Genomic DNA, 14,040 nt, shown 5'->3' on the forward strand with positions numbered 1-14,040 from the left:
TATGATGCACTACTGGTTTTCCTTCGTAGTATTTTGTGTTTCAATCTCTTTAACGCAAGCCATTGTCGCTAACATTTTCTTTATGTCTCCATCAGAATGCTGTGGAAACCCTTGAAGAATGATGAGTTCTAAAGAGGAGGAAACTCTCCGTTTTTTCCAGTATGTTGAGGAGAATGGGCTGAGAGCCTACAACGGCCTAGTGGCTCAGAACTTGGACCACGCCAGGAATGAGAGAAATAGGACATTCCTGCAGGAGAAAAACGACAAGAAGAGAAAACAGGAGGAAGCCATAAGGAGGTAGGAAGAAAACCACCAAACAAAGTGCTTCACAAAACAAAAAACAGACTATTTGGCAAAGCTTTTTTGCAGTAAAGAATACATACATTGAACACAACCTTGCTTTAGCTCACCAATGGGATTCTGCTCTCTAAAGGCAAGCATGTCACCAGGTTCACTTCAGGAAGATGTCGTAAGAAATTAGGACAAGCGGCCTGAGTGTCCCTTTGGCAATGGCAGGTTGCTATTTTTTGGGGGTTGCCTGTGTGGACTTGTGCACCCCATGATCTGTAGAGGATAATTAATTTTTCACTTTTAGACTTATTTAGGACTTGTCCTTGGATGGAGGTCATCGCTGCTCCATTTTTAGAATGGAGAGCATTTACAATTAAGCAGGACTGGAGCCGGCTGTGACAGACAGTGGGTTAGCTTTCAGAGACATCCAGTTATGCTGTTGCTGTGTAACTACTGTTTGGAGATGAACATTTTCCAAAACTGTAGAAAGTTTTATCATTTTTCATAAATTGTTGTAACACCCCTTAGAGTTTGAGGAAATGAGTCACTTGTGCCACTGCACCCTGTCTTACATGGTGTGATGAGTAAGCTTTTTCCGCTGTTCCACTGTGCGCAGCAACAACACTGTGGGGCATCCCGAAACATGTGCGAATAAGAAGCACGAACTCTCAACGTGACTAGCATGTGGATGCGGCGTGCTTGTGTTGTGGGGTAGAATAGGGCACACAGAGTCACAGAGTCATGGGGATGACAACAGGACATTAGAGAGTGGTTTGGAATGTGTTTGTGCAAAGGCAAGGACATCTGAGTTGCTTTGTTCTCCACCAAATATCTGAGAGCAGAATGCAATGACACCACAAATCACTCCATTGACAAGATTGGATTTGATTTTCTTTACATTTTATATTGGTTAAAAATGATTTGAGCTTTAAGAGCAGCAACAAAATTCAGACAGCTGCTTCTGTGATTTCTTTTCTTGGAATACTATTACAATACGTAGGTTTCAGGAGTGATGACTCATCTAAATAAGTTTATGTTTTACAAATTTTTAAAAAGTATGAATTTGAAAAGAATATCAGTCTTTTTCCTCCTAAGGTGTAGATGACTCATACTGTAAGTTGCTTAACTTTTTGGTGATTTTTATATATGAATTTATTAAAGAGGATGCATATCCTATCTGCAAGAACACCCATGAAGTAGTACAAAACAGCTCTTTCCACTTTATAATCAAACAAAAGGCTTATAGAAAATGCTGTCCAATCTTGTCGTAGTATCTAAATATCATCTCAGTTGGTTCAGATACAGAACAAAGTATTTTAACAGCTGGGAGATTTAGATTTGCATTGAATGCTTACATTGATGTGGCCAGATGGTTCTATTTAACTGATTTATCAGGGGCACTTTGAACCTTGTCACATTTCTGTCAAGGGGTCCAGCGATAAAAAACAAACCGTTCATCCGCTGCTTGTGTGCATTGTACAGTATGCACACTTTATATCCCTATCAAAACTGAACCTAAAGTTGAACTTTAAACCAACATTACATGTTCTAAAAAGCTAAAATCCATCCTGCAATGACTTTTATCACTCAAAAACAACATGTCCCTGCTTCCATTGTCTTCAGCCATCTGATGCAGGTCTGTAAAGTAGTTTACTGAATGGGACAGGCTGGACGATGCCTGAGGAAAATGCCATCTACTGTCCTGCTATCCTTCCACTGTCTCTCAGCTGTTGCCAAAGCTAAAATATTAATACACAGTCACTGGAGGAATAGTCTTAAAAAATAACTGGATTTTTCATGAGGCCTATAAGTAGGTCAATGAGACGACCCATTTTTACAGTTACTGAATGAGAGTGAGAGGATTCATTGGTTGGATGCTTGCAAGTGCGTGTGTACAAGCACGTGCTTGTGTACATGTGCATGCATGGGCCTGAGTATAGGGAAATGAGCGAGAAAGGTAGGAAAGAACAAATGGCCGCTGTGATTGTTTGAGGGCAAAAGAGCTTCTTAAAGCAAATGTGTTTAAGAGGAGGGGAATAGAAAAAAACCTGTTAGAGAGAGATTAAGTGTGAGCTCAGTTTCAGGAGATGTTTTCTGCCTGGTGACAGCTGGAACAGCCATAGGCCAATCAGATCAGCACGTTTGGTTTGAGTGAGGCGGGCCTTCCTGCCTGCTGCTATCTCACTAAGGGTTTATTTTATTGTATTTCATATGAAAAACTCATTCATGCCCCCCCCCCACACACACACACACACACACACACACACACACACACACACACACACACACACACACACACAAACACACACAAACAAATTCCAACAAATTTGATTAAACGTGCCAGTGCATCCATAAACACACACACACAACCTCCAAGAAACCTCACTCAAATTTACTTATATTTACATGCTTGCAAATTTCAAACGACTGCATTTGTTCTCTTTGCCCTTTGTGCAGACATGCACACCTAAACAGAAAAAACATTCTGTCAGTCTTTTTTCCCCCCTCAAAATCTCCTTCACTGTTTCTTTTTCTGTGTTGTTGTTTTCCCTGTCGCATGGTGTGACAGTGAGAGAGCCAGAGCTGCCCGACGACAAGTCAGCTCGAACTGGTCCAAATGCACCTGTGGTCTGTCCTCTAGCCAATCACTGGGCAAATATACTATAAATAATCCAGTCACCACTACTCCAGTCACACCCACCAACCAACAAACACAATCCATGTATATGAGTGTGCATGCACACAGTCACAGCAAATGCACAGTCAAAACATCCTGTATGAAAAGGTTGTCACCTGTTGCTGAATGACTTCAGTGACATTTTTTAAACTTATTTGTTGATTGGCAAACACATTTGCAATATTTTCTAGAGACTGTTAAGGCCATTAACAATGACAAAATATTTTTTTTTTTTGCAATGACATTACCTTGTGTCTTGTATGAAGTCATTCTTTTTACCATTTCTCTTCCAGTTCTGCTTCACATTCTTCAGGAATGTTGGTCTTTTGTTGGTGACAGTACATTTCCCCATTTCCTAGTAATACCATGTATGCTAGCAACTAGCAATTTCTAATGAAATATCAATTTCTTTCTATCATAATTTATCCAGAGGGATAACAGAGAAAGGAATAACAAAGTCTTATATCCCAGTATTTGTCAAAGCATACCATTTCCCAGATAACAATTATGTGTCCTTAGTCATGTTGAGCTGGCTCCAAATTATTTTCTCAAGCGTGAACTTTTAATGAATCCATACTTATATAAAAATCCTTGTATAATTTCTTTATTTGCCATCGCATTTTGAATCGGATATTAATTAACTTCTTCTATATCTTTCAGTAATGCTTCAAAATCTGGCTCGCACCAACAATAAATTGTCTCAGCTGATCTGTACTCCTTAAAATCTGAAGACATTCAACCTACAGTTCATATTTGGGAGCTGGAAGGTTTATATCTAGCTATCGGACTTTTGTTCCCTCTGAAAAACCCTATCAGAGATATTTGACCCCAACGTGGTTGCTATATTTTTTATACAGAATCCGCCTAAATATCCACTTAACATGATTTGTTGTTTACTTTTTACACGTTCAATTTATTTAATATAACATCGGCAATCTACTGTTTTTAGCAGTCGCATTTCTCTTGTATCCCCACAGTCATCCTTAAACAATGACAGTGAAGTGGTTTTGATGTGCACGTGTGCTTTATTATTAATGTGCGGCAGTGGCTGGTTTTGTGTCTGGTTTCTATGGGTACCATGTTGCTAGGCAAAGTTAAGCCCCTGACCAATGAACCCACCCCACCAAGCACCTTCTGTTCAGCAGCTGGCCGGGAGGGAGTCAGAGTCAGCAAAGTCACACACTGAGGGGTCATAAACAACCGCATGCATTCAGTCCCACATGCATGCAAAAACTCACACAAGTCAGGGATTTGTGAAGCCACACACACAAATTCATCTTATTTCATGCCAACATTTAAATCTCCAACAAAAAGCCTAATCGTGGCTCGGGTTATGATAATAAATAAATAACTAAAGTGCAGAGATCAAGTGTGTGCAGATTGCATACTCGTTATGTCTATTGTACAAATGATTCCCCTTGAAAAAGTCAGATCTTCAGCTTGTTTACTCTGCAATACACACACATTCGTACACACAGCCCTCCTCTCCCGTCTCCCCAACACTCAGACATCATTAACTCTCCATTCAGGCCAATCATCCGTTTATAGAGATTGATTGTGGGGGGGGGGGGGGCATCCCTATCCAGGGTTAAACTCAAATCAATGCTTTGCCCTTAAATAAACCCTGCTTTCAGTGGCACTAACATGCCTGTTATTGTTGACTTACCGCTCTCATCATTTGAACACAGAATGAAATACACACACACACACACACACACACACAAGACGAAGACTCTGTATGTCAGGGTGTGTTGTTTTTGCTGTCTGCTGACAAGAACAGCTTCCAGGGGATGATGCCCCCAAAACTAATGCCCCCTTTTTTCAGCCCCAATGATACAATATAACATGATATTGAATACATTTCTGATTGTTTCAGTCTTTTGCATCAGATGCCATGTTTTTATTATTTACATATAATACTATATTTATCTTCTCTTGACCCTTTATCTCTCCTCCCCTGTCTCTCTCTCTCTCTCTCTCTCTCTCTCTCTCTCTCTCTCTCTGTCTCTGTCTCTCTCTCTCTCCTGCTTTCTGTTTTAGGACAGGTGAGGACATTGCAACTGAAGGCAAGCACTTACGTATGGGCTCAATTACCATGCCGGACCCCCAGGAACGCATGCCCCACCCGCATGCCCTCGCCTGTGGGCAGGGCTTCTCCGTTCGCTCCCAGTCCCTCCACTCTGTCGGCGGTGGGAACAGTGGGGGCGGAGGAGATGATGAGGTAGGGAGCCCGACCTCTAGGAAGCAGCCCCCACCCAAGCCCAGGAGGGACCCGGCCACCAAGCTGAGCATGTCGTCTGAGGCGGTGGACCACAGTCCCACGTCCACCTGCCGCGGGGAGCGATGTGACGGTGAGTGGTGGTGGCACTTCACACCAAACAGCTGCGCTATATTTAGCTGCTCTCTGCAGTGCCCTCCTCAACAGTTTCTCCTACAATGACATGACATCTAGCTCTTCACTGCATACTTTACACAAAGTACCATTGAATTCATGTTAAAAAGAGAGCTTCAAGTACAGTTAAACCACAGTTAACAAGTTTAGGATGCACTACACAGCAATTAGGATGTCATAGCCTGCGGTCAAGTGAAGTGCATGTAAAGGAATGCTCAAAAGATTAAGAGACGATTTGGGCTGCACCATGCTGATTAGTCTGGTCACACTTTATCTGTTGTGTGAGGGAAAACTCTTCTGTAACATGTGTGAATGATAGCGGACAAATGTATAGATATCACAAAGTAATTAAGAACAAAGGCCAGAGAAATTGTGACTGAAAATCTATGAAGAAAGGTTGGAAGGTTATGGATTTGTTTTACTTTTTTACTGCAGGTTTTTTATGTGTTCTTTCTTGCCCCACAGATAAATCAGAAAGTATAACATTCAGAATCCTTTACTATCATGTAAAAGCAGGAGTGAAATTATCATCACAGCATGATGCATATGAATGGCTGGATCAGTTCTTGTGCTGCTAGAAACCTCTGGGCTTTGGGGAATATAGTCTCATACATCATTTTGTTGTGTTTGCTGCACTCTTAAGGTCATGGCAGATTGTGCTTATTCAAGAATTTTGAATTTTTTGAAGAGTTAATGCAGATGACAGATGTTAAAAAAATATATGGAGTGTTGTCCAGAAAGGAGGTGTTTGTGATGTTGATGGTAAAAACCGGGTGCTCTTCAAGTCTATAAAAATGATGACTGTCCAGCTCACCTTAAATCATAGTCCATCTTATTGGTCTTAACAGCATCTATCCTTATTGATGTATAGAAAACTAACGTCATGTGGACTCCACACGTTGTCATCAGGCTAACATTTTAAACATCATACCATTTAAAAAGGTGCAAGTGTTGCCATATCTTTGTGAATTGGACCACCAGTAGTTATATATCCACTAAGTATTTTACTCATTAGTTCTCTTTTAATATGGTCTTAGTTTCTCTGGCTGAGTGTAAGGTCCTAAAAAAAATGTATATAGTTTTGTTTATTAGGTTAAAGCTCCAGTAGACCACTCCTTGAAGAAGGTGCTGGCTATAGGAGGGTATCAATCACAGAGCCAGTTCACACAGAGTTATCAGTGCACATAAAGAAGTCACACGTCGCGACAGATCCTAGACTCATTTAAAAATGTCTTACTTATTTTTATATTAAGTATGACAAGGCAAATTACCAATAAAAATTAAACACATTTCCTTTTAGAAAAATCTAGCGAGGCCAACATTGAGACGTGCATTGATTGAGATTGAGTGGGAGCACCCTGCAGCAATTTCACTCAATGTTTTGAAAGAAAATAAACAACACAATATGCCTGTTTAGCCATGGATGAAAAAGACGGCATAATTAAAGTACATCAGCTCCATGTAAAAAAAAAAGCTTTAATGAATAGGACCAGAATTAATTGAGCAAAAGTAATGTTTCCCTAGGGCCACATATACAATCACTGCCTGAGCAAATACACACAGCCATACAATAAATGCACATGTGCTGAGCACAAAGGAAAACGAACATGCACTGCAAAATTAGACCGTTGTTTCCTATAGTCTTAGTGTTTGAGGCAGAGCTGAGCAAAAATATTCTGAGGGTTGAGGGAAGCTTTGACTCCATTTCACTTTGGATGCGTTGTTGCCAACATGATGTTAAGGGAGTCGCCCAGCCTGGCTCAGATTGGTGGGGATCTCTCTATGTGCACACAGATCTTCCTGGGCACCACGGCAACCATCCCACAGAAACAAGACCCCCTGCAGCCCAGCCAATCACAGAATCACTGAGGAGCCCGAGCCAATGGGGCTCTAGAGATGATGAAGTCTGAGGCTTAGCAGCCAATCAGAGTGAGAGTGTGGGGGTGTCCCTGGCTGAGGGGAGGGTTGCGTGCTCTGTAGCTGGCGCTGTAGCGGGAAGGGGTGGAGCCTGTCCGAGTAGAATTCATTCAGGAGGAGCGATTGACCTAGATTCATTTTCCCCAGGAGGAGGGAGAGGGGGGTTTGCGGGTAAACACATCCGCTGCAGGGGGAGGGGGAGAAGAGGGAGCAATAGAGAGAGGAGAAGGGAAGAGACCGGGAGAAAGCGATATATGGACTGACGGATTCATCATTAGCGCTCAAACATATCTCAAAATCCAACAAATATATTAGTGAGATAATGCACATGATAGATCAAAAGAGGAATGCACACACTCTCACACAAAAGGGAGAGAGAGAGAGACAATGAAAGTATCTTGTCAGTCCAAACAAACACATGCCAGAACACCACATTTTCGAATAACACCTTATTAATCGTAAGGGAAATTGTCAAAAAAAAAAAAAAACCTGTTATTTGATCTATTGAAAATTCAAGTTGGCATCATCAACATCCACTTGGATTTTTGATAACCAACTGGATTTTTCTTGAATTCATTCATGGCTATCCTTTTCTAGTTATATTTTCAATTAAAATAAAATACTCTAACAGTCTAGCTATTTACCGATATCCGTTAAATGTCCTGCAACATGTCAAAGATAAACACCTACAGATACATTCCCCTTTGGAAAGACTGACTTTATTATTTGCGCTTTAAAAAATGTTTACATGCATGTCCTAATTTCCCTCTCTGAATGTATAGGCATGTGCAGTGTGTGCGTGCTTGCATGTTAGTAAGGATGGATGGTGGTGAGTCATACAGTTACAGGAAGTATGCGTGTGTCTTTGCCATCTGGCATCTGAATTATTAAAGGTGTAAAATCTGCAGTTTTAGGATTTCAGACATGGTCCAGCTCTTAACTACACTTATCTATCAGTGCCTATCCAAGAAAGGGACTCTTGCATCAAAATATCTCAGTGTCTGACCTAGAAATGCTCTGTGAAGATCCCAATAGTAAGAGTGCTTGTACTGTGAGTAAACTAGCATTAGGACCGCATCGTACAGTAGTATCTAGTTGACGTGAACACTGTACCATAGCTTCACTGCACCACATCTAAAGAGATTTACACTGCAATACTACGTCACCACTATCAGAAAGAAGTTTCACAGTGTGTGTGACCCAGATACTATACTCACATACTGATCCAATGCCGTATATGTGACCTAGAAATATGCATATGCCTCAACTATTCACACAAATCTGACTCAAGATATTGCTCTCAGCTATACACGTTGACCTACATCTGACCCACAAAACTGAAGTTGGCCTTATATTAATGATATTGACTCACTCAATGAGTCTTGCAAAGATAGAAAGGTTTTTTTTTTTTTATCACATTCATTGTTGCGATGTGTATGACATCTGTGCAATCCTCCTCAAACAACAACAAAATATCAGTCAGAACTACAAAAAGCATACAATGAATGTACAATATGCTTTCTGTTGTCAGGTAGTTGTCAATATGATTGTTTCCAGTGGATCTGTGTTTGACTTTTCTTCCTCTCCATCCTTCAGGAGCTCAAGGATGCAGTGAGGACTGCAGGCGGGTGCCGCCACCCAAACCCAAGAGGAACCCCAACACGCAGCTGAGCGTTTCCTTCGATGAGTCCTTCATCAAGAGCCACGGCGGGGTGTGCAGAGCCCTCCACCACGTCACCTCCCCCTACGAACTCAGCCACTCACCTCCGCAGAGCGACGAGAGCCCTACAGACGACTGTGAAGATGAACCTGTCTACATAGAGATGGGTGGCATTGATGTCGGAGCACGAGAACCCCTGAAGAGTGAGGACGAGGAGCCGGGGGAGTCTGTGTACGAGGAGATGAAGTACCCAGTTCTGGATGATATGGAGTATCGCACTGACCCTGTGGGATGCCGCTCCGCGTGTCCCACCCCGGCACCGTATGACCCCGAACCTCTCAGTCGCTGCTCGACACCTCGAAACATTCCACTCTGTGACATTCCTGCACCCTTTCCCAATTTACTCACCCATCGGCCTCCTCTGCTGGTGTTCCCACCTGCGCCGGCTCAGTGCTCTCCTAACTCAGACGAGTCCCCCCTCACCCCTCTAGATGTTACCAAATTGCCCATGCTGGAGAACCAATCCTACAGTAAATCTCCAACATCATCCAGTGAGCCACCTTCCTCGGCACACCTCCGCAGGGAGCTCACTGCCACCCCGACCCTCACCATCTCTGGCCGCTCTTCTGCACCTCCTCTACCCTGTACCCTCTACAAATCCTCCTCCTCATCCTCCTATCAGCGCAGCCACTCTGCTTGCCCATCACCGGTCAGCATGGGCCGCTGTCTCACCCCTCTCAGCCTCATGCGTACACCTCCCTTCGATGCTCCGATGCCATTCCCAGGGGGGCTGCCGCGGAGCGCCTCAGCCACCCCTCACGGCAAAGGCTCTCCACCTCAAGACGGTGTGGGCCGACTCCATGGCTCTATGCAGAATGTGTCAACAGGGCGGTCACGGACGCCCACAAGCCCGCTGGACGAACTTACCAACCTGTTTACAACAGGCAGGAACATGCTGAAGAAAAATGCCAGTGGCAGGAAGTCTAAAGAGCCTGGAGAGAGTGAGTAATTTCACTAATTTGTGTACTCATTTTGGAGCTTAGTGAAGCAAAGGGCACAAACAAGCTCATATTTATTTATGTGTCTTTGATTCCTGAAGAGTGTTGACAACTGCATGTTCTTTCATAAATCTTACCCTGTATGGATGTATCCTCATTTCATAAGAGAAAAGCTTAGTTCGCAGACTTAATGAGAAAGCAACCCGACAAACACTGCAGTCTCACAATAACAGGGTTAGCCAATGGTCTGGCTGCAGTAAACCCTGCAGTAAACCCAAAAAAGAGTCTTGAGTTCCCTTGTTAGTGCAATTCATTTCCTGTTTTGGCTTCACAGATTCAACCCTGCTAAATTAGGGGGCTATGTAGAGAATGCCTCCCTTTCTACTGTACCGTGTATGATGTTTGTGGCTCTCTCCATTTGTTTAATCTAGGTCCAGCCAGCAAGCCAAGTCTGTTACAGATCGTATGATTTAATCTGAGGGGATTAGAGACTAAAGCGGACAGCAGGTCCCTCAGACCCACTCATGGCATTAGGCCATCAGGCAGAATTACTTTTAAATATGTAAACATCATGTTTAAATACCGATAGCCGATGCCGTGCTGCTCTCAAGACTTTGTAAAAAATGAATGCAACTGTAACCAACAAATCAGTTATAGTGTTCACATTATCTATGGCGCCCTATGGTTGGTCTGGTGGTCTATGTTAAGCCGGAATGATTAACTACAGCCATTATACCAAACTAAATAAGCAAGAGGGGATTTTATTAATGCATGGAGTGTAGTTCATGTAGAGGTATGTCATGCATTATTTGAAAAGGGTCACTAATAAATTAAAATAGAGCATCTGATGATTTGAGTGAGGTTTGAAATGTAACCATAGTTGGCATATAGCTGAGCTGTAGTGTGACACACTTAAACATATTGAACATAAACCCTTCAACAAAACAGAAATTATTCAAGCCCATTTTGTACATAAATCAGAAAAGTTCTACAAAGAGTCCACACATCCATCCCTCGTAGCAACTACAACATAGCAACAGTGGAAGAAGGAGAAATCCCTGTTTCTTATTTGCAGATTCCCTCCCCATGGGTAATGCAGCCAATCACAGCTCAGGGCATGCCGGTCTACAGGAAAACTGAGCAATGAGCTCCTGATGGGAATAGCTATGGCTCTGAACTCAAATCTGCACCTGATCAGAGGATGTTAGATTCTCTTTTCTGTCCAATCAGCATACACTCTCCCTCAAGATTGAGCCAATCAGGAAGCTGTGGCTGCTGTGCGGATGGGGATAGTAGAAGTTTTGACAATTTGTGTGATCTTGCTGTTTTATGAAATATGATAAATACATCTTACAGTTGGTGCTGCGCATTTGATGTTTAATCAGTCAGAATATACTCGATTTTTTTTCAATTACTTGCTTACATTAAATGATTGTGTGTGTGTGTGTGTGTGTGTGTGTGTGTGTGTGTGGGGGCTCTGTGACTGGCTGCTACAAGCACACACAGTGTAATGAGCACACACACCTAACACAATATACAGAGGTTGATTTTTTTTCTCTCACTTTCCGAGGCGATACAGGCAGCAACAGCTAGTAACCCACTTACCAACTGGTTGATCGCAACACTCTCTCCCACACTGTACACACATGCATGCACACATGAATGACACATAACATGACAAGGGATAGGCATGATAAGGAATGCCTGTGCTTGCTACTGTATGTTAAAGCCCATATAGATACCATTTAGAGGCATAGTCTACATGGAAATCAACCATGCACATACATTTTTTATTTGCGCAGTGATGATCTATAATGCCTTTATTGTGCCTTGGATCAGTGACATACATACAGTTCCAGTTTTTATTTTCCGAACAGGATGCAATGTTGTATGTCGTCTAGAAACAACACCAATACAGTTGTGAATGGTATTCCAAACATCAGATGGCACTGGTAATGTTGTAGAATGTAAATTGTATTGTTAACAAAGGAAATTTTATGGTACTGTCGTGGGTCATTTTGCAGATTTTAGGGTGAAACAAACATTATTTTTGGCTTATTGAACTGAAATAATGTGTGTGATAGCGTGCATTAATATATAGCAGGATTAATACAGTTTTAATGCCTGTTAGCATTGAATCATCTCCAGTGATTTACTGCCACTGTCTCAGTGAGTAGTGAGTGACACCTAGTGGACGAATGGTGGTAGTGCAGACATTTGAAATAAAAAAACATTATCATTTGCTATTTTTTTAATCTTTCTACAATTGACCATTTATCAGCAATTTATTATAATTATACATGTTAAGTGCATTATTAACTACAACAGAAAAATTGTTTGTCTTCTGAACTCTATGTCTTTGTTGTTTTATAGCTGAGTCCAAAAGCAAATCTCACAGCGAGTCCAAGCGTGAGGGAAAGGAGCGCCACAGCCACAGCAAGGAGTCCAAACGGGAATCAAAGGAACGCCACAGCAAAGAGTCTTCTCACCGGAGAGATCGGGAAAAAGACAGAGACAAAGACCGGGACAAAGACAGAGATAAAGAAAGACAAAAAGACAGAGACAAAGACAAAGAGAGAGACAAAGACAGACAAAAAGACAGAGATAAAGACAGACAAAAGACAAAGAGAGACAGAAAGACAGAGACAAAGAAAGAGAGAAAGATAAAGACAGAGGGAGCAGCAATGCAGAGCCACTTCCCCCAAGACGCAACAGTAAAGACCGTACTTATAGCGGTTCAGACGTGCCACCGGCTCGCAGGGATAGCAGGGATAGCAGGGACCAGGGCTGCAGCAGTCTGGAGCCCATCCCTTCGATAAGAAGGGACTCCAAAGACAGAGGGCTCAGCAATGGTGACCTAATGCTAAGGAGAGACAGTAAAGATCGAGGCGGGGGACACGCAATTGAGTCTTTGATGAGACAGGACAGCAAGGACAGACTGCTGGATCAGCCCCCTGAGCTGTTACCAAAACAAGAGAGCAAGGAAAGGTCAAGAAACGGTGTAGACAGTAGACATGAAAGCAGAGAGAGACTGCTGGATCAGCCGCCTGAGCTCTTACCAAGACAGGATAGCAAAGAGAGAGCCAGGAACGGTGTGGACTCAAAACATGAAAGCAGAGACAGGCCGCCTGAGCTTATCCCTCGGCAAGAGAGCAAAGACAGAGCTAGAACTGGAGCAGAATATAGGCATGAAAGCAAAGACCACTGTCCTGATTTGTTACCCCCGCAGGAATTCAAAGAGAGGGCACGAAATGAAATGGAACACAGACATGAAGGTAGAATAGATCAGCCACCTGAGATCCTACCCCGCCAGGAAACATCCAGAGGCAGCAACGGGAGGGTCGGATACGCCTCTGAATCCAAGCATGATGGGAGAGATCGGAGCTGCCACAACGGGGGAGATCTCCCTCCTCCTCTTCTGCCCAGGCAGGACAGTAAAGATCTGAGCAGAACTGGTCTGGAAGTGAGACGGGACAGCAAAGACAGAAGTCTAAATGGCTCAGACCAGCATCATTACGATGTCAAGAACAACAAGAGCCCTTCTGCCATGGAGTATAGGTGCGATAGTAAAGAGCGAGGATACAGATCAGATGGCACGCCCAGACGAGATAACCGATCAAGCTACGGCGCGGACCAATCAAAAGCACAAGAGAGGAACGGCAGCACAATGTCAGGGCAGCACTCATCCACAACGACACCTACTCACCACGGGAGACCCTCCGGTAGCCCACCAATTCCCACGGGAACAGGAAATGGTGAGGATTTAAACATCATATTCAATAGAATCTAGAATTGTTCATACAATTTTTTTAATAAAAAAAAGCTTTCTAATGAAATATGACCAAAGGTGTGATTTCTCCTCCACTTGCAGATCTGAAAGCAGCACCTAAGTATTGCCGCTCACCTTCTATGCCTGCTAACCCCTCCCCAATGGGAACTCCACAAAGGAAGGCAGCAGAGGCACATCCAAGTCAGGTATGCAGATTTGATTGTTTGTATTTACTTTAATGTACTTTTGTAGCCTTTAACATTTTCTCTCCATCTGTCCTATAGTATTTGTCTGCATCAATCAGTATTCAGCTTCATTTAAATCAAAGCGGCACCT

At 42.9% G+C, this 14,040-nt stretch overlaps 1 protein-coding gene across 1 annotated transcript in view; it reads left to right on the forward strand.

Annotated features, from left to right (window-relative positions):
* nyap2b (neuronal tyrosine-phosphorylated phosphoinositide-3-kinase adaptor 2b) overlaps nt 1–14,040 on the forward strand; it is a 16,678-nt gene continuing 2,638 nt past the window's right edge. The window contains exons 1-6 of the mRNA XM_063884937.1: nt 1–297; nt 5,009–5,319; nt 8,874–9,938; nt 12,309–12,431; nt 12,647–13,690; nt 13,807–13,910. Coding sequence (XP_063741007.1) covers nt 119–297; nt 5,009–5,319; nt 8,874–9,938; nt 12,309–12,431; nt 12,647–13,690; nt 13,807–13,910 — 2,826 coding nt within the window. The 5' untranslated portion in view covers nt 1–118. The remainder of the gene's footprint in view (nt 298–5,008; nt 5,320–8,873; nt 9,939–12,308; nt 12,432–12,646; nt 13,691–13,806; nt 13,911–14,040) is intronic.

The sequence above is a fragment of the Eleginops maclovinus genome, chromosome 6 (assembly GCF_036324505.1).
Source record: "Eleginops maclovinus isolate JMC-PN-2008 ecotype Puerto Natales chromosome 6, JC_Emac_rtc_rv5, whole genome shotgun sequence".
Classification (NCBI taxonomy): Eukaryota; Metazoa; Chordata; class Actinopteri; order Perciformes; family Eleginopidae; genus Eleginops; species Eleginops maclovinus.